This window comes from Tauraco erythrolophus, chromosome 15 (assembly GCF_009769465.1).
Source record: "Tauraco erythrolophus isolate bTauEry1 chromosome 15, bTauEry1.pri, whole genome shotgun sequence".
NCBI lineage: Eukaryota > Metazoa > Chordata > Aves > Musophagiformes > Musophagidae > Tauraco > Tauraco erythrolophus.
This window is the reverse complement of record NC_141479.1, coordinates 20,846,210-20,872,699: the sequence shown is the minus strand read 5'-3', so window position 1 is coordinate 20,872,699 and position 26,490 is coordinate 20,846,210. Positions and strand designations below refer to the sequence as shown.

Below are 26,490 nucleotides of genomic sequence, written 5' to 3'. Positions count from 1 at the left end.
TTTACATTGAGGGTGGTGAGGTACTGGAACAGGTTGCCCAGAGAAGTTGTGGATGCCCCATCCCTGAAGGTGTTCAAGGCCAGGTTGGATGAGGCTTTGGGCAACCTGGTGTAGTGGAAGGTGTCCCTGGCCATGGTAGGGGGGTTGGAACTAGATGATTTTTGAGGTCCCTTCCAACCCAAACCATTCTATGATTCTGTGATTCTATGAGGCTGGGAAGGACTTTGAACACACCAGGAGGTGGCTGGGCTTTCACTGAAGGCCCATGATGATTTAATTACAAATGGTTGGCTTCACTTGACACATGCATACACTCCTTGAGGAGCACGGTGGACACACATACACTGTAACAGACAGGCCTCTCTGCCAGTGATAAATGGTATTTCAAAATAAAAAAAAAGAGAAAACCAAAAAGCAATAATATAAAATCCACTGCAAAAACTGAATTGTGAGAAATGTGGGTTTCTCTTTGTAGCTTTGTTACACAAAAACATTCAAATTTGAGGGCAGTACGTGCACCTGTTGTGAATATAACTTAAGACCAAAATAATTTTCAGGTATACTGAAAACCAAATGGCATTATTACTGTGAGTTTCCATTTCTGCTGGGGTTTGTTCGGTTTTTGTGGGGTTTGAGGGGTTTCTTTGGTTTTTTTTTTTTACCTGAACCACTGTAAGACGATGATGAAGGCGTTCGCCTGGAAAAGCTTTTCACGGCCAGACTCTGCCCGCGCTGCTTCCGCCTCCAGGCTGTTCGGCATTTGGAGTCTATGCTCTGCTTGATTCGGTACCAGTCGGATTCTGTGATCCCGAATTTGTAAAACAGGTGACCTGGAAACAGAGAGAAACACAAAGGGGTGAAAAATCAGCATGAATCTGTATTTTTAGGAAAATACGTGAAAGTCACACGGTCACACACGCAAGCTGAACAAAGAACTCTGGAAATTTTACACCTGCCCTCATGTGTGACACTGCCTAAAGAATACAATGACATTATGAAAAATACCAAAGCTGCACAGTGATGTGATTTCAACAACTACTCCCAAAATTAAGTAATCATACATATGCACAGTTACACATCTAAAAATGTCAGCGGTCTACGAAATTCTCTAATCTACACTTCTGTCCATGAAAACTGCACTAATACATTCAAACTGTGCAACACTGACCAACAGAAGGATCCAGCACTCCAAAGCCAAAACTGGATAAACCTTTATTTCTCACTGAGAGTGCCCCCCACTATAGAATCAGAGAATCACGGAATGGTTTGGATTGGAAGGGACCTCAAAGATCATCTAGTTCCAACCCCCCTGCCATGGGCAGGGACACTCTCCACTACACCAGGTTGCTCAAAGCCTCGTTCAACATAAGTCTGATAAGAAGGAAGCCACATAAAGCTCCCTCTAAAAAAAAAAAAACCCACACTCTTTTAAAGCTCAGTTCAAAATTCATCAGAACCCAATACAAATGCAATATGAAATCAGAATCTTCTGAAAACATTACTACTAGTATTAAAACCATTTAAAGAGCCACATTATGCACTTTCCAGCATTTGGTGCTAAATTGCCAAACTGTTATATAAACACAGCGTTGACTTGAGATGAACTGAGTATTTTTGAAGCAAAGCTCATACAGATTGAGTCCTGCTGCCAACTCAAACCAGGTTCATTATCATGGACAACCTCTGCACCCAAAGGGGAAGCCGAGTTATACAAGAAATAGAGGGAGCAAAAGGACTATTTCAGGTGTGACAAGAAATACTTGTTTTCAACATCTGGACAAATGGTTTAAAATCTGGGAAGGAAACGTGTCGTGCATAGTCAGCTGTTTTGAGGTCCTCCTCGTATTGCTGCATACTTTTATCATTTCATTGTAAGATTCAGAGTGGTTTATATTTCGCTTAAAGCATCAACACTTGAGACTGTATGTTAAGAGAAATTTATAATTCTCATGGCTGCAGAAAATCACTTGAAAAAGTAAACCCAAAGGTTCAAAACACATGAATTAAACCAGAACTCTCTGAACATTTAACATTCTTTAAAACTTCAGTACTTTGAAACTTTCCAGATTCAGATGTGCAATACTGCAGTTAAAAACAATCCAAAGCCGTAGTACATGCTTTTACTCAACATGACTATGCTTAAAGGATCTCCAAGATTCTTATTTTTCTTTTGGTATCATTTGCTTTCCATACACTGTGAGGTAAAACAATCTTTTCAACCCACTGGGTTTCGATCTTACTCTCAGACAGGATCCTGATCCTGTGAAGTACTTGCTTAATTAAGCTGCTGTACAGTCCTACGAACAGGAAATTATCTGCTCCTGTAGGACCAACTATCTGAAGCCTACAGCCACAAAATTCCAGGTTTGCCCAAACTAAGAGCTTTTTTCATTCCTCTGTATTATAAATAAGCCAAGAGTCCTCAGACACTGAAAGCTGCAGGTTACTGAGCTAGCATGGTCAAGTGCAGTACTGTATCTCTTAAGTCATCGTAATTTTCTAAACATTTATTTTCCAATGCTCTGATTTTTTTTTATAGATCTGTTCAAAAAGAATCAAAGTCGAGAACGTACAAGAAGAAAACACTGGCATCGAAAAGCTAATTCCACAGTGCTTTCAAGGCCCCAAGATTTCTCACTGGAAGTGGCAGCAAGAACATTACTTAAAGACTGCTTTACAACCCCTACATTATGTCCCAAAAAAAGAGGGTGGGAGTAGGAAAGGAGGAAAATCGACTGAAATGATCATCTGCTGCTGTGCAAGTTTCCTTTCCGTAGGTCTCCACAAAAGGAAAGCACATTCTGTATTGTAAATACTGAGACCACATTTCCCAGTGTAATCCATTACTAATGTGCACTACATGGAGAAATGGGTTTGGAAGTGTTTGCAGCAATGTCCAATAAAAATAGTTGTGCTTTAACTCTTTACACGACCTCAGCTGTCAGTATGTACACAAGTACTTGTGTAGTTCTACATAAAACAGTCATATGCTCTGTGGTTATTTTGAGAAAACGTCCATATTTCATTCCTAAATACATTTTAATGACTTTCACGTTGCACACTGCTCTGTTTAGAGAAGTGACAGAATCAACTGTAGGTTGAGAAAACTTGCACAGAAAAGCAGTCTAGCTCAGAATTTTAACTATTACAGTGTAATCCATGAGATATTCCAGGATGTCACTTAATTCAAAGATAAATCAGAAGCAATATAAATTATTTGGGACAAGACAGTCTCAGATGCTGTGAGCTGTTCATACCAGGAGAGCCAAGGCACGTAGGACAAGGGCTTCAGAAAGATGGTGAGTGCCAGAGCTGGGACATAAAAGGTCCAAGAAATTGCTCTGTTGAGGGAAGACAGGAAAAGACCTTCTTCTGCTTACTGATCACAAAAGTTATCGTTTAATCCATGTGATGAGGAACGGCCACGAAATACTGGATAGAGAGCCCATTACCATCCTCTTCACGGAGAGAACATGACGACAGAGGAAAGCACGGAAAATAGGGAACAAGCTGAATGAGGCAGAGCGAGAGAAGAAGTTTTTAGGCTAGAAAGCCCTAAGCCATCAGGCACAGATTTTCAGAGCCAGGCGTGCTTCTTTCTTTTCCCTCATTCATGAAATTCCTACTTAGCTGTTACAGCGGTCAAAGGTGTAAAACTGGTCCAGCCGACCCACCTGCTGTTTGCACAGACTTTTCCCATCCTGCACGTGCAAATCGGGCACGAAAAATCCACCCTTAAGTACCAAGATAGCTGATATAAAGGTCAAATGAGTTTCAGATGTATAAATCTAGCCAGTGGGTATTACAATCTCAAATATTATTCTACGAACAGGTCTTTAGCAACCACATTTCATAACAGTCCACCGATGACGGAAGAAAAATCTAATGCTAATGACAGTGAGGTACTTTTTAAGTAGATAAAAAGTTCACCGTAACATTAGAAATATGATTTACCTGCAGCAGAGATACACATCCCAAAAACATGTGCAAACAATATTGGAAAACTGAAGCGTGCTGACTTTCTGTTCTCTGTCCATACGTGATCACACGCAGGAGAGCTTTCAGCTGTCTCATTCTGAGTATGTCTAATACCCAAAAAAACTTTAAAAGGCAGCACTAAAGCAAGATTCTGCAAATGAGCCATTTAACTTGTGGAAGTCCGTATTAGAAAAGACAGAAATACTTCAGTGGGAAGGGATTTGACTTTTTTCGGAACATCTGCTAGTCCAAAGCAGCATGAAGCGTTGTAATTTGTGAGCAGCACAGTATCGGCGAGCCACAGAACAACCCTGCTAAAAACACGTAAAAAATACATTCAGCAGTATAATTCAGCATTTTGGCAAAAAGACAACAGTGTTTTGGAAGACAGATGCACTTATACAAGAAGAGTGAAGTATAGGATTCAGATCATCTAAGGATGGCTGATTTTTTTTTAGTGATCTTTTTATTTAGGACAATGGATGGTTGCTGGTAACGTTCAAAACAAAGGATGTGCTTGTTTTTAAACACGGAGGGTCCAAAGTTTGCTTTCTTTGGGAACCTCACTTCCTAAACAAAGCTTGCTATGAAAACACACCAGAGACTTAAAATCCTTCAGTTATTTAATAAATTGCACGAGCTTGAGTGATTTCTATAGACCAGCTACACACTAGCAGCAGCCTGGGACACACAAAGGTCTGCACGGAGAATTCACAGAGACATGGACTATTCCGGAATGCACACAGAGGAAATCACTCTGGTTTGCAAGCAAGGACCAACGCTCAAGTCTTGTTCAAGCAAAAGCTTTGGCGGAAGGCACGTGTGCATCAGGAAAATCCAAAGAAGTCAGCTTTAAAAGCCAACAGGTGCATCACGCTAAGTTTCGCCTTCCAGATCCCAGATTAGAGAAACAGCACGTTTTTGTGGGTTTTTTTTGCCAAAGTTCCTCTAAAATCAAAATGAAGACTGACACAACACATTGTAGAATGCATCTTGTGCACTGCAAAATAAATCTTTCTGTGGTTTAAAGGGGAAAAAAAAAAAAAAGCTTGGAAACGCAGTGAAGATTATCTGACACAAACACAAAGACTGTCAGCAATGATGTCTGAAATGACTATGTGCTCCCAAACTTTTGGGGTATGTAATGTACAAAATAGAAGGATAAAGGGCTGTGTTTTTTTTTTAAAAACACAGCTAATTAGAAAAAAAGAAAGCCCCATAAAAACGAGGTTCCTGAGAAAGTAATCCTGTCTTTCCTAAAGGTCAGAAGTCAGTCAGCAGACAAAACAATCCACATAAAACATTAAATTGTAAAGAAATTTAATTAGGAACAAATTGAGGAGGAAGCAAAGACATTTGTAATATCGAAACCAGACATGAAATATTCCATCTCGATATTGCATTCAAAATCAGCCTCCTAAAACCAACCTCCATGTCAACAGCTTGCATTTGGATATTGCTGCTGCTTCCCATCCTCCATGAACACCAGATTTCTTTAGAAAATGGAAAGGTAAATCCCTGTTTTCATGGACTTGGCACTTTGCTGCCTTTTATAGCGCAACGGGACAGACTTTCCCCCTCTGCTATCGTTACATTTTGAAAGATGAGGGGAAGTGTTACCCCCAGAGAACCCAACAGCCACATGGATGAAACACAGACATATTTACATGAAATGTGTCGTCCAAACAGATTCGGTTAACTGTTCCTTCCAATTCAAATTCAACATCATTTTTGAAGTCTAGAGAAAAAGGAACAGGATGTCACACTCCAAGTCCAAATGATTTAACTGATGAACAGAATCTTTTTTTAATTGACAAGAATACGATGGCTATCACGAAAAACAAGGACTTCAGATTCTGCCTGCACAGAATGACGAAGAGGGGCGATTATTTGGGGGTTTGGCTAACAAAACGCATTTTTTCACATAAGGGTCATACATTTGGAGTTCTTTTTATTAAACGAATAGCGTATGACAACAAAAAATCTGCTGCACTAAACATTGGAACAGCGGAGACAAAAATCAAGCACCTCTGAAGTTACTTCTTGCGCCTTCGGGCCTCAACTCTTCAAACATAATTACGGTCAGGCATTGACCATATTGAAACAATTTTTAAAAGAGAAATTGTTTACTCATTTGACAGCTGGGAGGGGGAGGTATGATCTCCACAGCTGGGAGGCAGTTTCCCCCCTCCAAAACTCTGAAATGTTTAGGGTTGGGCAAAAGGATGCAGGAGGGGAGGGCGACATGGTCCTCACTGAAGGAAAACTCGCCCTGTTCCAGGCGGTGGGATGGCAGGACCTTGGCAGCTTCTCCAACGTCACGTGCTTGTGAACGTCACTCACGGCACCAGATATTCACTGTCCACAACACTGTTCTCATCCACAGGCTAAACAACATCCAAAAAGAGACGGGGGGAGCTGTTAAAAAACACGGAGAGAGGCAGGAGGGAAGGAAAACTCAGCTGCCAGGCAATTACTGCACACGTGAGAGCACAAACTGTGTTCAGGGGGTGCTTACAAACAGCCCCCAATGCAACTGAAATTGTACTCTACTACACATACCTAAAGGAGGAGTTACTAAACCTGTGTCAGTAACCAGAATATTTCCAACAACCAAATACGAAAATCAAGCACTATAAAACATTCAGAAAAATCTGAACTTTTCCAGGAAATTTTCAATTGTCGGCTTTTAAAGAAATGAAACACTCTGTTTTCCTAGGTACAGAAGATACGGTTAAAAAAAGATTTCTGCAAATAAGATTCCATAGAAAACAGATTATTTTATTATACTCTTCAACTAAGTTATAATAATATATAAACCTCAAAATTCCATGTTAATCAAATCCCTTTCTATTTGGACAGTAGGAACTCAACTCTAGAGATCACGAGGAGACTTATCTTAGGTAATTTTATGACAAAACACTAATTGCTCATTTTACAACTGCTTTACAACAAATACCTAGAAATTGTTTACCTACAGTAAGAAAATTAAACCTGCCATGACAAGAGAGAAAGAAAATTCATAAATACCACTAAGAACACAATTTTAAAAGCCAGGTACATTCGAGGAAACACTCCAAATGTGGCAAGTGTCAGTGAAGTCAGCAATCTTAAGTGTTAGCATGTGATTAGATAATTTAGGGAATAAGGACTAACTTTAGGGACACCAAAAAATGATTTTTCCTGGAGCGCATTGCTCATATTGCATCATTCTCCTGGCTTCCAGATGCCATCATGATGCGGGTGTTACATAAAGACACACGCCAGCACATTAAGGAACCAAACTCTAAAGGCTGTATTTTTGTATGTTTTACAGGATAACTGGAATAGAAGAGAGACTGTGGAGATAAATTTCTGCAGACTGAACTGACACCAGCCTGTCAGCGTCCTGCTCCCCAAAAATCCCTCTAACACAGCTCTTACCATTGCCAAGACACTCTCTGCCTCAAACTCTGTTACCACCGTAAAAAATCAGGAACGGGATGAGTTGAGGTAACATCCTGTCACTCATGGCTTTGCTTTTAGAATGAAAAGCTCCTTTCTGATACATATGAAAGCAGCATGTTCTAGCTATTTCAAGAAAACCAACAATTTAAAACAATGTTTTCTCATCTCAGCTCCTAAAACAACGCCAAGTTCAAATTAAGTATCTGTCTGGTAGGAATACTTTCCGGGATCGGAAGGGTGCGTTTTGATGTGCCAGCATCAAAGGAAGCCACACGAAGTTTTAAACTACAAACAGAAACTATTTATCAAATGCTAACGACACTGTTTCGACAATCTGCTGCTCACAATTCTATGCAAATAGAACGTGAAACCATTTGGAAGAACAGGCAAGAAACTTTTCCTCGAGAACATCAAATTACTCCACCACGTTGAGGAAAACATTTCAGAACTGAACTCGTTTTAAATACCTACCCAAGCAGCATAAAAACTGTTTGCACATATAGGCTTGTGTTTCAAACAACAGATTAAAGTGAAAGTGAAGTTTTTCTGCTCCCAGTAAAATACAGTCTCCAACATCCACATAGTTTTTTGTTTGAGGTTTGGTTGTTTGTTTTTTTTTTTTTAAAGTTTTGAGAAAGCAGAGCAACCCAAAAGGCATGAGGTTTCTCTTTCTCTGTTCTTGCTCTCTGTAAAACACAGATAGAATGTCTTGTATTTGAAAAAACGTAAAGCATTTTGAAACCAAATGTTACAGGAGAAAGGTGAGCACCTTCTTGATGCTTCCATGCAGATCTGGCTCAGATTTCATTCTGGCAATGTATTGTTCCTCACAAGAAATCATGAATATTGTAGTAATTCAAAGCTAGTTAACACCTAATTTTATTAACAGTTTTTCCGAATATTTCGTTAATATTTATTAATATTTATTTAGAATATTTGCCTGAATATTTCATTTTTAACAAATCACAGAACCAGAGGAACCATTAAACTAAAAATTATTTTAAATGCCCTTCTACAAATCAAAAAGACTCGTGCGGGTCTACAGGATCCTGCCATAAGTTTCAAAAACAAAAATAAAATTAATTAGCACCTACAACCTCCAAATTCCACCAACGTATCCTCTTCTAAAACCAAATTCCACCAACGTATCCTCTTCTAAAACCAAATTCCACCAACATATCCTCTTCTAAAACCAAATTCCACCAACGTATCCTCTTCTAAAACAGAAGGACTCCTACATCCAGACACACCTTACCACTTTTTTCTGGAAAACCAGCCGGTCTATTTTTATCTATTTTAGCAAAAGCAGAACCTGTTTGATTTTAACTCCTCACAAGACAGCCATAAGCACGTCAATAATGCCATCTAGTGGAATCTCCAATTTCCCATTCTGGCCAAAAACAAGGGCATTTTCAGCCGTGCACGTTCACGTTCGCTCGTGCTACCACAGGGCAGCAGAACTGCAGCCCCAGAGCTACGCTGGGAAATGGAAGGGAGCGAATTCATCACTACAGAAGTAATTTTGGATGCTCCCAGTCGCACACTTTGATTGGAGTGAGCTCCACGCGGCGCGGCAGCGGCCGTACGGCATTCCCGAGGGATCTTCTGATCACGTTTCCCTGACAGTGACAGAATATCAACAGCTGCGTGAATGTGACTGGTTAATAACCAGAGTATAATTATCAAAACCAGGAATCAATCAATCAATTGACTGAATCAATCAACCCCAAGAGAAAATAATTCTAGACCAAATCAGAGGTTTGATAATTTGAAAATAGGAAAGTCTTCGTGGCATCTACTACGCACTTGCTCCAGTTTACAAGTTATGTGACTGGTACTCCACTGCAATGATACTGGACAAATAACATACACTTGCTGCTATTTTTTCCTCTGTTTTCAAAAGAAAACACAATGCTTGCTCTAAAAAAAAAAAAAAATCTTGCAAAATTCCAAAGACACAGCAAATACAACAAGATACCTTGAAAAAAGAAAACCTATGTTTCGTTTCTTCCCAAAATACACGTATTCACACAATATTTAGGTGCTGGTAGGAAAGCAAAATTGCAGATTTCATACAGCCACAGCTGTACAGCGAAAAACTGCCGCGGCAGCATTCCATCCGGGCTGCACGAGCAGTTTCATCTGAAATGGCTTTGCACAAAGACCAGAACCTAAAGACTCCAGCACTTGTCTGACTTACCCGGCCACCAACAACCTCCTTCCAAATAAAATACCTACTGCACTCACGGTAACTATTACCTTCTTTTTGGATATTGAAAATACATTTAAGGGTGCACATTGATGTGCACGTATGTACATTCATACATATACCATGCTTTTAATTCCTCAGTTAAATTTATCTTTTAGTTTTGCACATTCAGAATGTCAGAGCATTCATTTATGAGCATGGTCGGCAAGCAAAGAGCCTCCTAGTTCTTTTACTCCTGGGGAGAAACAATCCCACAAGGTTTATCAGCCATCATTCTGGTTTGGAATGGAACATACCTAAGTATATGATGTGTTTATTGCCAAAGGATCAACTTACTGTTCGAAATCAAAGTCTGATGCTCGAAACAAATGGAATCACCTAAATTGAAGCAGTAACGCTTGATTGAAATAAACGCTTCTGATTTTAAGGAGCCGCTGCCAATAACCACATATCGGGTCATTTTTGATGGCCACGATTTTGCAGAGAAGTTGATTAACCAGCTGTTTTGTCTTTCACACAGCAGCACAGCGTGATCCCACGGAACCGGCAGCAGAACCGATGGAAAAAGGAGGGTTGTTGCTTTAACCACCCCCTTCCCGAGATGTCCCGTTACATAAGCCCTCACCGCAGCGCGTCGCGAGCCCATCTGGATGGCAAAGGCCGCCACACGTGCCGCCAAGAAAAACTCACTCGTGAATCAACAACGAAAATTTCTCCCCTTCCGAAGGAGCTTGTGGGTTTGGAAAGGACTGGCACGACAGAAACCTGAACGCTGCGGGAATTTATTTACGTTTTACTCGAAGTCAGCTTGAGGCATCTCCTCACTTCGCTTCTTAACCCTTGCAAAACGGAGCAAAGAGTTCAAAGCCAGGAAAGGAAAAGCTATGAGACCTTCTGGAATTCCATTTATGAGATTCTGTGAAATCACAGCTCTCCTTGAATGTGGCAATGCGTTTTCCAGATGAACACACGTTATTTTTGCGCTGATCAATCTGTGTTTGGTGGCTGAGCTGCTTTTCCTCTCGAAATGTCAGGGATCAAATACTTTCTTAGACTCTTCACGTCTTCTCAAACCACATCGTAAAAGTTCAATTTTGTCATTTATAGGACTCCAATAGTAAAGAAAATATTTCTTGTCTGGAGTCCACTGGAAGTTCATTAGGATATTTTATTTATGCAGGAACTGAGCCCGAGTGATACTGGGCACCAGCCTCCTCTACGGATGGTGAGAGTAAAGCATGCTCTGCATCCTTCTGAATCAGGCCCTAAAGGGACACCACCACTGCACACTGGAGTAACTGCCCTGCAGACAGTCATAATATTGGAGAAGTTCCACGTATGGAGGAATCAGCCCAAAGAAAACAGAGATTAGTACAACTGTGACACAAAGAGTCCTCTGTTTCACTTGTAACTTCATAGCTCGGATGGATCTGCACTATTGATAGAGATGATCCTCGGACATCACACTCCACACACACTCATTATAAATGGTCCAAAGCTTCTTGCTGACATCAGGGTGTGGGGCTTGTTAATACATGAAGATGGAATGACTCCTGAAATCCACATAAGGCTCCTTTGATTTTCATTAGAAAAAACCAGCACTCATTCAACTAAGTTATCATATTCACAGCAGTAACCTTCCCAATGAGCACATCTTTCTTACGAATGACACAACTTGTCCCTTTTTCCATTGTACACTCCTGAAGTAACATTTAAAGTCACTGAAAAAACGACTTTCATGCTCAGAGACTTATCTGAACGTTTTTAGCTGCCTCTCAAGAAGTGAGGACCAGCACACCTCAGCATGTACTTTAAATAAGCCTGGTCAAAGCGGAAAAGCATCGACAGGATGGAGCAACTGTGCATCAGCTGGAAAGAGATGGTCCAAGTGACCTGAGGCATTGGTTTTCTTTCTGTAGAGCCTACGAATTCACAAATGCTTGATGGCACATCACGTACAGCCAAGTTAGATGCAATCACAGCTGCGACTGACAGGCTAAGCAGCCGCTTACGTTCAAGAATGGAAAATTAAATTCATCACTTGTATAACGCAAGAACGACGAGAGAAGCGTGAGAAAGAGAGAGGAAACACACTGCCAACAATTTATTTTACTTGCCCAAATTGGTGCCTTTATTTCAGTTTATTAAACAGTAACTGGCCAGGAAAGTAACTGAAATAAACGTAAGTGCCCAGGAAAGAAGCAAACAACATCCAGCATTAAATTACAGTGCTTACATAAAGTCAGTAAGCAAGTGCCAGCGTTGATGCCATTTATGAGAACTGCGGTGCTGAGATAAACTCAATGGGTTCTCACATTATCTTCTTGCCTAGCCTCAAAAGAGGTTATCACTTCCCTCCATGTGGCAGCATTTAATTGATTCACAAAGAAGCAGCTATTTGGAACTGAAGCCAGACTTTTGCAGCTCTGAGGAAGACAACGTGTTTGCAAAAAAGCAGCTCTGCTGCATCACAAGGCCTTTCCCGAGGGTACTGTCCAAAAAAAAAATAAAATTAATGCTTTCTGGAGATGAGAAAAAGCACAACAGAAATGCTTCCTTTCACTTCTTTCCATTTAAACATGTGCTGAACTCTCAGACTTTGCGTCTCACTCTGCTCTTCTGCTTCCCAAGTTCTGCCCCTAACAACAGCCATCACTCTCATGGATTTCAGAATGAACCACAATGCTGCTTTTCCAGAACTGTCAGATGGAGGTGGTCCACTTAGTAAGATTCAGAGTAGAGGTTCTGAGGAGCACACAGCTCAGGAGAACCTGCTTCAACACTCCCATCTGCCACAGGTGTGATGCTGCAGAACTGGGCAGATTTTTTTCTGCTTATCCTCAGCCCTTCACACCGTAAAGCAAAGTTTGTCCTACCTCTATGCCACGGTCTGGCAGTTGAGGAGGAAGGCACTACGGTGTCTGGTAACACCACAGTTCTCAAAGGAACAGGCTGAAGCAAATTTTAATTTCCAAAGAGTCCACAGTATTTATTACTAGAAGAAAATGTTGGCAAAAAGTATTTCCAGGGACCACAAGCTTAGCTCACTCATGCGGATGCAAACCACACAACTTCTTTTCAGACTACTATAGCTTAGAAGATGAGTTAATGTCCTATATAATGAAGAAACAGAAGCATGGGTTAAACAGAAAACGTCAGAGGTTCTCAACAAATTACTAGCTTGAGCACTGTCACTAACCCATTTCTTTTCCCCTCAAAGCTCCAGAGTATCCAGACCGTGACTGATTCTTGAGTTGGCTGTTCTATCAAGGGGGACGACTGAAAGGACAATTAGCAATGTAGTCACAACACTCCAAGTTACAGAAATTTATCGATTTCTAGTGCTGATGAAATATTGAAGAGATAGGACAAAGTGCCAATTTGAAAAATTTTAGATTTTTTTTTAAGTTCTCCAGCAGTCTCCTGATGGAACCCAAGGTCTAGATGCATGTCTACAGTTGCTGATAACCAAGAATTGGAGCAATCTCTGTTGCATCTAGGTGTAATACTGTTTTAAATCATTTTATATACACTGTACACTCTGACAGTTAGTGACTAGTATGATATTCAGAAACGAGACACATGAAGCCCAGAATTATAAACAGGAAATAAAGACAGAGAGAGGGCAAAAAAGTATATAAAGATTAGGAAGGAAAAAAGGATATAAAAGGAAAAATGGGTATCATTTACAAAAATACTGCGATAAAAAAGGCTTTTTGAAAATGGAAAAATGAAAAAACAGAAAATACTAAATACATCCTGTACTTATAGCGTATATCTTCAGTAACTGTAATGTTTATTTATATAAAACATTCTATATAATAGCAACAGTCTGCAGTACCTCATAAAACAGATCCACTGGTGAGAAACATGAGAGCCAACAGTTTGTCTATGAGCAGCAACTTACTGCCCTTCCTCCAGTATTTAAGAGATGATAACGCTTAAGACAGAAGTGTGATATATTTGTTGCTCACCCTGCATTGCTATTAAGATTAAAATCTTCATAGAATCACAGAATGGTTTGGGTTGGAAGGGTCCTCAAAGATCATCCAGTTCCAACCCCCCTGCCATGGGCAGGGACACCCTCCACTACACCAGGTTGCCCAAAGCCCCATCCAATCTGGCCTTGAACACTTCCAGGGATGGGGCAGCCACAACTTCTCCGGGCAACCTGTGCCAGTGCCTCACCACCCTCAGAGGGAAGAATTTCTTCCTTGGATCTAATCGAAATCTCCCCTCTTTCAGCTCATCTCTCTTCTTTCATTAAAAGCAAACGAGAAGCTGAAACAGCAGTGACTTGCTGCGATTCACCCATTTTACACGACACAAGTGGCTGACCTGTCCCAGCCTGCCCCACGTTTGGGTTACGTGCATCAACACACACACACGGACCCAACTGACACACACCACGCTGTTCAGGAGCCAAACGTGTTTCCCATTACACAAACGTGGGTGGTCTGCTTCTCCAGCAGCACTGTGCCCACGGATTTTGTAAAATGCTTCATTCTGCTTGAACAGCTCTCTGAAGAAGACACAGCCATGTTTCCTTCCTCCATCAAAGCCTCTTTCAACTAGGACAGCAGAAAAGTGGTTCTATCTTTACTGGAAGCAGTATTATGACACAACAGAAATACCAAGCTTTGGTTATGAGTTTCTTTCGATTCTTCTTTTTTAATCGCATCTTAAAAAGTAAAGTTACGTGTCATTTGAAACGGAATATAAATCATTTAACATGTAGTTAAAAATCAGACTTTAGCGTAAGGTATTTTCAGATAACACTTCTCCCTATGCTATTTAAATGCCAGAGGTGCATTCTGGATGAAATAAATGTTAACTCGTGAATGGAAATCCACAGAAATTCACTCTACAAAGTAGTTTTCGAAGCAGATGGGAAAATTCAACAGAATGGCACTGAGTTGGCTGTAACACTACTCGTCCATCTTTCACCACAGTGCCCTGCCCTCTGCGGGTACTGGGATTTTTTTCTTTTGTTTTGTTCATTTTTGTTTTGGTTTTAAACAACAATCATGTCCTTAATGTGAGAGTTATTTCGATACGCAGAAATAGTTCCCTGAGCAACTGTATGGAACCAAAAGAGGATTTCTGGGGTCCAACAGCACAACTGAACTAAGAGCACAGGCTCCCCCTAACACAGTGAATTTGTACCTCCTTCCTTCACCCACTCGTTCTGCATTTAATTTGTAGGTAGTGATCTTCTATCCTCTTGTCATAATTGGCAAAAAAAAAAACAAATATGTTAAAAAATAACTGATGGGAGTCTGCAAAAACACGCCTGCAGATGCAAGAGGCTTCCACAGAAATGACATGGTAACAAAGTCACACGCACAGGAAATAACTAATGTTATTTTGTTTTCATTTAATCACTTAGATTATTATTTTAAAGAGTTTTCATTTAATTACTTAGATTAAAGAAAAAGAGCTATTGACAGCTTTTCTTTTATGAACTCCAGAAATCCCCTCAATTTTTTCCAAGATGACATGCAAAATCGTCCTTTGTGTTACAGAGTTTCTTAGAAATGCAAAATTCTGAATTTGGAAATCTGTTTTTTCAAACTCATTTGTGGGGATTACTGTAAAATCTCAAGAGAGACCTGTATTTTCTATTACACAAAGAAAATTACAGCTGCGGATGTTCTTATATTTCACCAGAAAACGTCTACGTTTTTAGTAGGGCTGAAGTAATGAGCTACTTAATGACATATAGTGTGTTTAAGTCATTTTGGTTTCTTGCCCCAAAACTCTCTTCAATACCACTGCCACTCCACAAGCAAATTTATACCACAAGTGAAAATTTATACTTCCAAAGATAAACTTTCATCTCTTGCGGTAAGCCTTATGCAGTACATCAAGAATTTTTAATAAACAGACATTTCTTCATGTTCTAGAGTTTCTGCATATTACACAAAATATTCTTTCTATTAAATACAGATTTGGTTGGTGTTTTCTTTTTCTTCCAGAAAAGAAAGGAAGAAATATCTTTCTACTGACAAACTTTAAGAAACAAAAGAAAAAATAAAATCCTGTGACTGGCAAATGCGAGGCTGATGACATGAGATTTTTCATTTAGGTTTAAAATAACACATCAAAGTAATTCTGCTCAGAGCAGAAGCAAAGCACATTGTGAGGACAAGCACCTAATTTAGTTCCCATGCTAGAGCTGTACTCAGTTTTTGGTAGATTTTATGGAACAACACTTCACCAATAAAAACCAGATGGTCTGTGGACTGGTAAAGCAAAGTGGGTATGGCATAGCAGGGCTCTTCCCAGTACCTCTCTGACAAATATTTGGGATGAAATCGTGGCACAGCTGAGCTCAACAGGAGTTCTGCCCCTGAACTGAACACGGCCAGAATCTCATCCTCAAAAGTTTTGAGTCATCCATATGCTCCCTCACATCACAGCAAATTCATAAACAGGCTACTGAAATGAAATATTTCAACTTAATTACTTGCAGTGATGACATATTAGGTTATTACATGAAATCATCATTTCTGGACCAATGTTGTTACTATTAAATTTGCTGCTTCATCAAGTTTACATGCATTTTCATCATTTGTTGCCACAGGAATCTGCCATTGCTGAGAGTTAATCTCAATAACCATTAACATTTAAGTAACCAAAGTAGTAAACTCTGGTCGGATTCACATGGAGTGTATTTTTTGCAGAAAATACGCACAATCCCTAGTTTGTTACAGACTCACTCCCTAAAGAAAGCAACACACTAGTCAACATGAAGAAGAAATAAGGGTATGCTTCAGATACCTGGATCCCAAACCTGCTGAATGATGATTATGACATCAAACCACAGGCAGTGGTTTCTGTGCCCATCATTCAGAATGCTGCCTGTGATCCACTGCTGTTACATTTCTGCCATGGCAGACCCTCTCCGACTGCAGGGATCACTCCTATAATCCAATTTCTTCATGGTCAGAGTGTCTCATTTAAATGACATAATCCCCAGCTTGAGCATTCAGTCACATGAGCACATTCCTTCCCCACGCTCACGTTTTCAAAAACCTGTTCTTCCTATGCAAAAAGGTGTAAACTCACTCGTTTGATTTGTGCTCACAGATTTAAGAGATGGGGAAAAGGGTCGCTAGCGACTTGTTTCAACATTGGAGCAAGGGAAGAAGGCTGGTCATTGCTTCATGTTTTTAAAAACTATTGTCAACAAAAATCTACCTGAGTTTTAAAAACACAATGGAACAAGATTTACATTGATGAGATCAACAGATAAAAAGGTTTTGGAGGTCAAAGTTACTTTGAATCATAATCTTCCTTTAAAATACATACATAATGTATTTGCAGTAGAAGCCTGAAGTCTTCTGCTTCAGGCATGTCATGAGACAAAAACTGACCTAATGCAGCAAAATGATGAGTTTGTTTTGCCTATCAGCTTCCCCAACAGCCAGCAAACCGCTGAACCAAAAGCAGGTCACTAGGACTGTATTTCCTCAGCTCAGTTCAGTGTAAAGAAAGCACAGCAGTCTCATCACGGAATATCCTTCACCTTTTCTTCCATGAAACTATCAAACACATTGCCCTAACAGAAGCATAGAAACAAAACCTCAAATTCTTCAAACACCATTCAAAATAAGCTCTCTCTGGCTATGTCATTAAGCCTTAATTGGCATCTCAAATTGGCAACTGCATACAAAACACTAGTACAACAAATTATTCCCACTCTACTAATCCATTGGTGACCTACATAAGATGTGACTATAAAGAACCTTTTAACAATGAGATCTACAGGTATATTAGAATCTAGTTCAATTAGTGAAGTCAGTCATGTTTAGACTCTCTCGATTCACCCAAGTATTTAACTGTGTTTCCTCTTTGAATGCACAGCAAAGGTACCACACCAGAGCTGTACACTTGGGTCAGATGCTTGGCTGTTCCAGAGGCCTTCGCCTACCTCCTGTGCTGGAAAATATTTACACCAGAGCACATGGCACACCCTTGGCTGTCCTCTATGTATTCACTGAGCAAATTCCTACAAAAAGTCACCAAATCACAGAAAGATGCCTATGTCCAGATTCTTCTTCACTCAAAACCAGTGGCTCTCCTTACTGCATTCTATATGTCCTTGCTCTATATGAACAAGATGCTTATGTCCAGATTCTTCTTTTCCCTTAAAACTACTGGCTATGCTTACTATATTCTATACACAAAACACATTGGATTCCTTTTAAATTGCCAAAAATTGCATCTTCAATATAAGTCGTGTCTGTTCCTTACTGCCTAACAGCTTTAATAACCAAAAGACTCGTGCACACTGGAACAGACAGAAGTACATTAGCACCATATGCATTCCTGTTATGAATCCACAGACTTCACGACACTTAATCTCTGCTTTAGGAGAAACTGCAAGTTTCCTCCATCTCACTGTCAGCAAGTCCATAAATGGGAAGCAAAAAACTAAGATCCAAGACCATAGTGTTTTGAATACTTGAACAGTATTTAAATGCGTAATTTGTTTTATTATTTGTTCCATTATCTGAAAAAGTAATATTTCTCTGATATTTACTCCACTTGGTGTGCTCACAGCTGGTAGTTGCAAAGGAATCTGAATTCAGATTTCAAGATTGAGGAATTTCTGGTGAACACCCACAACAAGCTAAATTAAACCAGCCCACCAGGATTCCTCCATTAAAGAAAAGCTAACAAAACATCTGTCTGGCAACAATACATACCCCATTCTTACAAATGGGAAATATTCTTACAAAACATAGTTTAGCTGCAAGTAGCAGACAGTTTCTGCTTTATCTACACGGTATAAATTCAGAAGTTTCAGTATTATACTCACAGCGAATTCCATAAATCATGAGAGGATCAAGTTGCTTCTTCCCATGCTTCCCCTGGCCCGAAAGGTTGGAAATGGCCTGAATTTCCCGATGGAAAAGATAATCCAGCAATGTCAGCGCCATCTTCTCAGCTGTGCGGCAGTTTGTGCTGATGTGCAGCATGTCAGCAGGAGTGATGGGGCAACGGACCCGCATCTCGGGATTATTTTCATCTCCAAGCCATGTCCCATTGGGGTAATCCTCTAAAAAACAAGAGATTGTGGAAATTCTAATTGTGGCACAGAATGAAATAGTCAGGTTCAAGTTACAGTCAACACTTATCATGAGCTCTTCCAGTTTTCTTCGTAGTCGCCACACACTACTTCAAAATTTAGCAAGACTAACGGGCTCCCAAGATGTGCTGCAGATAAAAAGTTGTTCTCAAATCCATACCAATGGATACTAAAAGTTATTGCCATTAATGTTCTGGCCTACACGAGGAACCAGAGCATTTAGTCCAGATGTCTAACTCGCTCTCAGATCTCTTTTTAAAGTGTCTCATACCAGAGGCCAAAAGCTGAAAGAGCACACTGCAGTCACAGTGTTCTCATTCATCAAGTTAGTCACCCCCTAAAAATGAAGGTTACTGCAACCTCAGAATATTCTTCAAGTACAGCTAATTTCAAGAAGCTAACAGCTTTGAACCACATTTTTTCCCAAAAGCATCAGACCACAATGGGTCTAAGCAAGATTATGAATTTAAGAAATTATACTCAATAGTAAGCAGAAATTATAATCAATAGTAAGCAAAATTTAACTTATTTAATCATTTACACAGAGCATTTTAAGCAATAACAATCATTCAAAACGTAGCCAGAGATCCCAATCAAAATTTTGGTCTTCCTTCAAATTTGCTGGCCAGTAGTCTACGTTATTCCCTAAACACCCAGTTTAGCAAGGAACAGTCCCAGTACAAAGACAACAAGTGAACTGCTAATCATCTGCCAAGGGCATCTTCCCTTCGAGCATCAGGCCATCAGCAGCAGAATATATTGTAACGTGACCTGCTGCCCCAACTTCTGTACCCAACTTCTCTTGTGTAGACACACACACACATTTTATATATCAAGAAGGTTTTTGGTTTTTGTCTCAGACTCTCAGTTCAGCACGAAAAAAAAAATACTCATTTTCAGAGGCATACTAAGCCCTCCCTGGAAATTAATCCTTGCAGACAATGTCAGAAGTTAGTGGTTTCAAGACTAAGCGTAAGCAAGAACAGAGCTCATCAGGATCACCAATCCCTAATGAAGTAGAACATGCAACACAGGGCCCACGATGAGACTGTCTTCCCAAATTAAAAAAAAAATTTCCAGTACAAATCTTGACAACGCTAATAGGAACTGGATAGAACAACATTCCAGTACTATTTCAATGTTCACTGACACAGACCATTTGGATTTTATTGCTATGTTTGCTCAACTTTCTGGAGTAAAACAAAGCTTCCTGACTCAGGAGTCACTCAGCCCTTCCATACTAGAGCTTTATAGTATTTCATTGCTGTTCCACATACCTTCAGAATGGTAAAAATGTGAACAAGTCATTCAATTACATGATTTACCCTTCAGTGAATGCCTTTAAAGTAGAGTTTCATGGTACATACAAAGCCACAAATTCCTGCTTTCCATAACCCTTCCAGTCACAACACAGGGTGACAGAGTTCAGACAGATGAGCACATCCTTTTCACATTGAACAGGACCCTGATGGAGCAGCATCTTTATTTCCAAGTACTGGCATAGGCTAAGCAGCCTGCATTTTACTAGACTACAAGCCAAAAGTATGCAATAAAATGTAACATAAAAGCAACTCCAACACTAAAAAAAAACGCTTTTCCAACATGACCTTTGGGTTGAGTCATACCACATGTCAGATGCGAGTTTATTGCAAAGAATAATAACAGTATGAAGCAAACGTTAGATTATGCAATACTGATATATTCATTACAAACATCAGATTATCAACTGTAACAATTTGTAAGGAAAAATATTTATGGCTGATGTGTGTAGCAGCTAGTCCCTCAAACCTTTTTCTGCTGAAACCAGAACTCAATGCTCTGTTCCAAATGTACTTTCATACACTCGCAATTATTTTATACATATATTTTATTTGAACCTTACTTTTTCTCCTGAACTATGTTATAGGGCACATGAGCTGTTTTCTCCTTACACTACCAGGTGCCATCTGAAAAATAAGGTGGCTCAGATCAGCTATGACTTGTTTTGAATGCCACCGTGTCTGGCCTCACCACAAGTCTGGTTAACATTATCAGGGAAAACAGCAGTCTGTTCCCAAAGATAAATTGACTGTTTAATAAAAATTTGGGCAGAGCTGGCAAAGCAAAAACGTCTCTGGATAAATGTGTCAGTTTTTCAAAGAAATTCTAGAAAGCCTGAGTAAATGATGCTACATTCTATCAAAATCTTACTGCCTTACCAGTTCACATAATTACTATTAGATGTAAGGGTTATTACTACTAATGGAACACATTTCACCTGGTCTTGTTTAACAAATGCTATCAACCTACATGAACCAAAGAGATTTTTTTCAATTTGCAAAATCTACCTTTTTTTTTTCCCCCCCACTGGCAGAGAGTCCAGAACATACTGTTTTTACCACATGCAACTGTTCTTTTATTGCTAACAGCCTGGAAAAAAGACACTGTCTTGTTATTCTGACCTACCAACACAAGCCCTACATTAAATTATCTCTTGCATTTTCCTCCTGCTTTAAAAAGCTTCACAGAAAGGGAGTTTGCTTTATAATCATTTTGCATTAAGTGGAACTGGCATGACTGAAGTTAACCATGACTCTACCATCTCACTGCGGCTACTTGAGGGCACAAAAGCTGAACTATTTCTTATTGTAGACAAAAATAATTCCTACTGGCCTACCAACACATCTGGCACTTTGCATGGAGCAAATATGATGAGACTGGCACACAAAAAAACTGGTGAAAAGAGGAAGTACAGTGCCAGTTATGAGGGAGGCAGAGCTGCTCTGAACAAGTGGTGAGGTCTGGGAGAAGACAGACTAAGTAAAGAGAAAAAAACGACTGGGAGCTTGATCAAGTTTTCCTTGAACAATTAGGTACACGAATGGTGAGGCTTTAATCAATAGTGTTTGAAGCTCCTAGCACTGAAATATCCTTTTATACTGATTGAAATGGTTCCTCACATGTATTATCAGGCATTATATGTATTATCTGGATAAATCTAGATGAGTCAGGTTATTTAGTACATACATTGCAACAGCCAGACATCAAGTCAGGACTCCACTGGGCACCACACAACCATACACAGCTGCTTCTATTCCTCAAAGGCTACAAAACCACAAATAACACGTGAAGGGGCCGGGGAGGAAGAACACAGTCAAAGAACACACTTTTCTTAAAAACAGGGAAGCATAAATGCACACACTCATCTACAACTCATTTAATCGCGCACTGAAGGATTTTTCCATTCATTTTCCTAATGGCTTTGCTGCATTTTGAATGTGTTTTGAGTGCTATGTGGAAAGGTACTTCCTTGTGTTTCTTTAAGCCAAATATTATATCACCAGGGAAGTGGCTCTTGATCGTTTCTACTTGCAGTGTTAAAAGTCCTGACATTTTTATCGGATTTCCTCTCTGTACTTCGAAGCTCATTTCAATGACAGCCAGCCTAATTTCTAGCTCTTCTTCGATGCTTTTTTAAGATCAGAAAATTTGCTTTTATCTCCATTCTGCTGAGTGCAGAACTAGTTCGCTTTTCAACGCCGCTTTCGAATCTTTTATCCGACAGCACGGCTGACCCTTCCTCTGTTTCGGCAGGCGCGTGCCAGAGGACGAGAGGCGGCTGGGGCTGCATTTCCATGGAAACCAGGCCAGCCAGCTTTAAGGTTAGCATCCAGAAAACCTATGTCAAGAGAACACAAACCAGACGACAGGCTCCGTGCCCTTCAGACCCGCTCTCGCCATGTGTATGTGTTATCCCACCCAGAGAGAGGACCGACACCTCACTGTTCCTCACGTCTTTCCATTGGGATACACTCCGAGTTTGACATGTGAGCATCAGCAGTAGGACTAGAAGCAAAGCTAGGCTCTGTCAGGTGCTGTCAATCACTCCTTTCAAACAAGGGAAAAGAAAAAGAAACGCCTGCCCACATAAACACTTGAATCACCACGTTCCGTTACCCAGAGCAGCCGTGTTTATTTTACTAACAAGGGGAGGTGCAAACCTGGCATCCACGGCAGAGAAAATCCACTGGTAGTGCAGTACAAAGGCAGAAAGATGAATTAACCTTTAAAAAAAAAAAACACCCAAAAAACTCAAATCCTAACCTAAAAAAAAACCCCTCCATTTCTAGAGAAATTAATATTTTTGGCTGATGTGTAGTAGATTCAACATCATTTTTTTTCAATAAACTTCTGTCAATTAGCCCGAGTCCTTTGCCTCTGCAAGAGTTCACAGGGGTGGTGATTAACTGACAGACTACAGAGCACTGACTTGATTAATTAACAATGATTAAATATAAGGAAGGGAGGGACAATCAGGCTATATTTTAACCTACAAACCTGGGATTTAAAGCTTGTGCTGAAAGAAAGGTTAAAGAACAACCTTTAAAGCTACGTTCACCAAAACCTCCTCCCACCACAAAAAGCAGTTAAGATACTGGGTGTTCTGGGAAAAGGAATCTCACAACACACACGCACGTCCATGAACATCAGAAACCCAGAACACAGAACTGGAGCTTTTAGCTGGACTCTTCTCATGGCAAAAAAGGCTTAATTTCCACGTAAATATACAGGATAGCCAGAAGAATCTCACGATCCAAGTACAATCTTCCGTACAGCACAAAGGATTTGGCTACCAGAAACACAGTTCCAGTTAACTTCTGAGCCTCTAAGGCTAGAGGATCGGCACGCTACACGAGATATTCCAAAAATATATCCTGCACTTATGGTTTCTTCGGTTGTCTGACAGACAACGCAGCACGGAAGAACACAGATGGGCATGTAGTACCCGGGCACACTCGTCTCGGCAAACACTGTGGTGCGCACGGAAGTCTCGGCAAAACATCAGTGAGATTACATGTTTGTTAAAAAAGAGGTCTCAGTTTTAGTACATGGTTAAATCCATGAGAGGAAGAAGAGATTCACTTACTTTATGACTCAGGGAATGCCAGAGAATTTGTTCGAAAGAAGTGGAAAATGAGGACTATGCGATCATCTGTTATTTAAAATGATCAGCTAACAAAAAAAATTCCAGATAAAATTAAGAAAATTAAAACCCGTGGACTTAGAGGGCTTTTGAAACCCTTACAAAATATGTTTCATGGCAGAAAACCAGATTTCTAATTTAGATTTTGCCTACTTTCTTGTTTATTGCCTCTTTGTTACATTTAACTTTACAAAGTGAGCCAGACAGTTAATTCCAAAAATCACTGTGACAGATATGTGGAAGAAACCATTGTTCATTTGTTTGTACCCAATAATTAAAAAAAAAAAAAAAGCCAATTGAATTTCTATAGTTTCTTTGGCTTTAACAAGCCACTGAAGCTCCTCAAGTCCCATCAGTGTCTTCACGTCACAGCTACATACAATATTGTTTTCAGGTACTAGAAGTTTGGTATTTAAAAGTTTGTTCTCTGTCTGTATCTGGCCATACGGAGCTTGGCAGGAAAAGCAAAGTGCTGCAAATGATCATTCAACATACAAGATTTGATCTTACGGTGAACTGGAAAATCCTGCAGACAGATAAGTCTGGGTCACATACAAATAGCACCCTGGATTCACATTTGGAAAGCAAAGTCTGGATATTATTTAATGCTGCTATTGTAAAATGACTGTTTCAGATGCAAAGTAGAAGAGACAATATGTGACTAAACAGTTTTCTTTGGAAAAATATTATTCATCCTTTAATTAACACACTATATAGACCAGTTTTCCCTTATCTTCTCAAAAAAGTACTGATGTTTACTCTTCTAATTCTGTATTTTTGACAGTCTTGAAATGCAGTAAAAGGAACGCGGAGAAAGCAGGTATGACAAAACTATCAAACGTGGTGCCAAACATCACATGTCAAGTGAAAAGTTCACTGAAGCAAATTCTAAATCGAGGGATCTTGCCATTTTATTCATATCACTTTAAAACAGCTTTCACAGAGCTCTGTTCAAGAGCATTTCACTTATTGGGAAATACTGAGGACAGTGTGTTTCTTTCTTTCATAGTAATTTCAAAGTCTTGGCTTTGGCATTGACATTTTTAAAAATATCTGCTTTTAAAGCAGCATAGTAATGCTGAATGAGACATTCTTGCACCACAAAGATGAGAGGTCCTGCTTTTTTTTCCTTCCATATTAAAAATAGGACAGTAACTCTATTGTGAAAGATTTAAAAGGATAACATAACGTGCATTAATGTTTTAGGAACAGATGCTCCTCTTGTTTGTACAGTAAGCCACAGATTAAATATTTTAAATGTTACCATACACTGAACATGTCTAAGAACAGTATTATTATAATATTCCGTACATCACAAAGCCCCTTGTATCTTGAAAGCAATATCTAATATTAAGCAAAATAATGCTCTCATCACATCTTCTAGAGATGCCTTTAGATACCTTATTCTTTATTGAAAAGTATGTATTTAACATTTGAGCTTTGTTGAGCTAAATTACAGCAGCTGCTCAAGTTAACTTTTTTCTGTACAGAAGCTGCATAAAAAAAGCAAATTTGTACCAATATTCTAATGTGAGATTTTGAAAAGCAAGTTCTTGTAAAGTTTTTCAGAACAAAATTCAACACCTTCAGAGGAAACACAAAACTGCCTGATCACAGCAAAACTCATTTATCAAAAGAATTAGTAAAATACATTTGAACATTATCTATTCTTTGCTTGCAGCTGTTTGTACATGTTTCTTGGTAAAATAGTACTTCATGTAAAATTTAAAAAAAAAAAACTAAAAAATAAAATTTAAAAATCAATTAAAATTTAAAAAGCTGCTATTTAGTGCAAGCTCAAGACTTATCAGAAAGGGTTCTTTCTGAACTCAGTGTGACCTTTTACACATGAATTCTAAGCAGCCTACCCAACAAATGATAAACCTCAAGTAAGCAAACAGCCACAACTTTTGATTGTTTCCTATAAATCCAAGAGTGCAACACGCTCAAATCAGAATCGAGTGTTGTGGAAGGTACTAAGTACAGAACAAATACAACGTGCTTACCCAGGGATTTTACAATCCAGGAACAAGGCAGGAGACAATAGGTAGATTACAGAGAGGCAGGCAGGTGAAAGCACACACTGAGACAGCAGGCATCACCAAAAGAAAGAGTGTATTTAAAAGAAAGAGTGTATCTTAAAAGAAAGGTATCTTAGACAAATACCATGAGAAAAAGACAATTCTATGAGTGAGTAGTATGGACAGTGAAGCACATACAGTTAGGAGGATCTCCTCCCAAGGAAGTGGAAGAAAACATAAAAGTCTCTGCGAAAACATTACAAGCAAGGAAATCTGCCATCTATGGATGAGGAAGAGCAACTCCAAACACTGACTGGGAGATGGCAAAGGACAAGGTCTTCCTTCCTAATGAGGCTGCCATGGAGTAGGGAAAGGTATGCAAGGAGAAAATGATGGAGATGAAATGACGAGTTTAGAAAATCATATTTCCAACAGCTTTCTGAATATAAGACCAGAGAGGAGGCCTGACAGTAAATAACACGGGACGTAACTGGAACCCGGACAAAAGAGTGTTATTTTCATCTCAGATGTTATCTATTACGAACATAAAAGGCTCCTTTTAAGTGTTATCATTCGAAAATCTACTCTCAATTCTTAGCAAAGCTTAAGTTGCACTTCACTGCAACTTGCTTTTCTTCATCTAATGCTAAAACTCTTCAGTTAAAAAGTTTAGACAAACACATTTGAGAATGTCAGAATGTTTTTAAACAGAGTTGTGGTGAGGATGGAAGTGCACACGGCTGCCAGGTTACAGCTTAGTCAACTGAAAACCAAC

At 39.6% G+C, this 26,490-nt stretch overlaps 1 protein-coding gene across 2 annotated transcripts in view; it reads right to left on the bottom strand.

The window, feature by feature from the left end:
- BANP (BTG3 associated nuclear protein) overlaps positions 1 to 26,490 on the bottom strand; it is a 154,794-nt gene that overhangs the window by 84,767 nt on the left and 43,537 nt on the right. For both annotated transcript variants that reach the window (XM_086620753.1, XM_086620754.1), the window contains exons 7-8: positions 18,462 to 18,701; positions 663 to 830 (exon numbers count right to left, since the gene is read on the bottom strand). In XM_086620753.1, the coding sequence (XP_086476879.1) occupies positions 663 to 830; positions 18,462 to 18,701 (408 nt within the window). The remainder of the gene's footprint in view (positions 1 to 662; positions 831 to 18,461; positions 18,702 to 26,490) is intronic.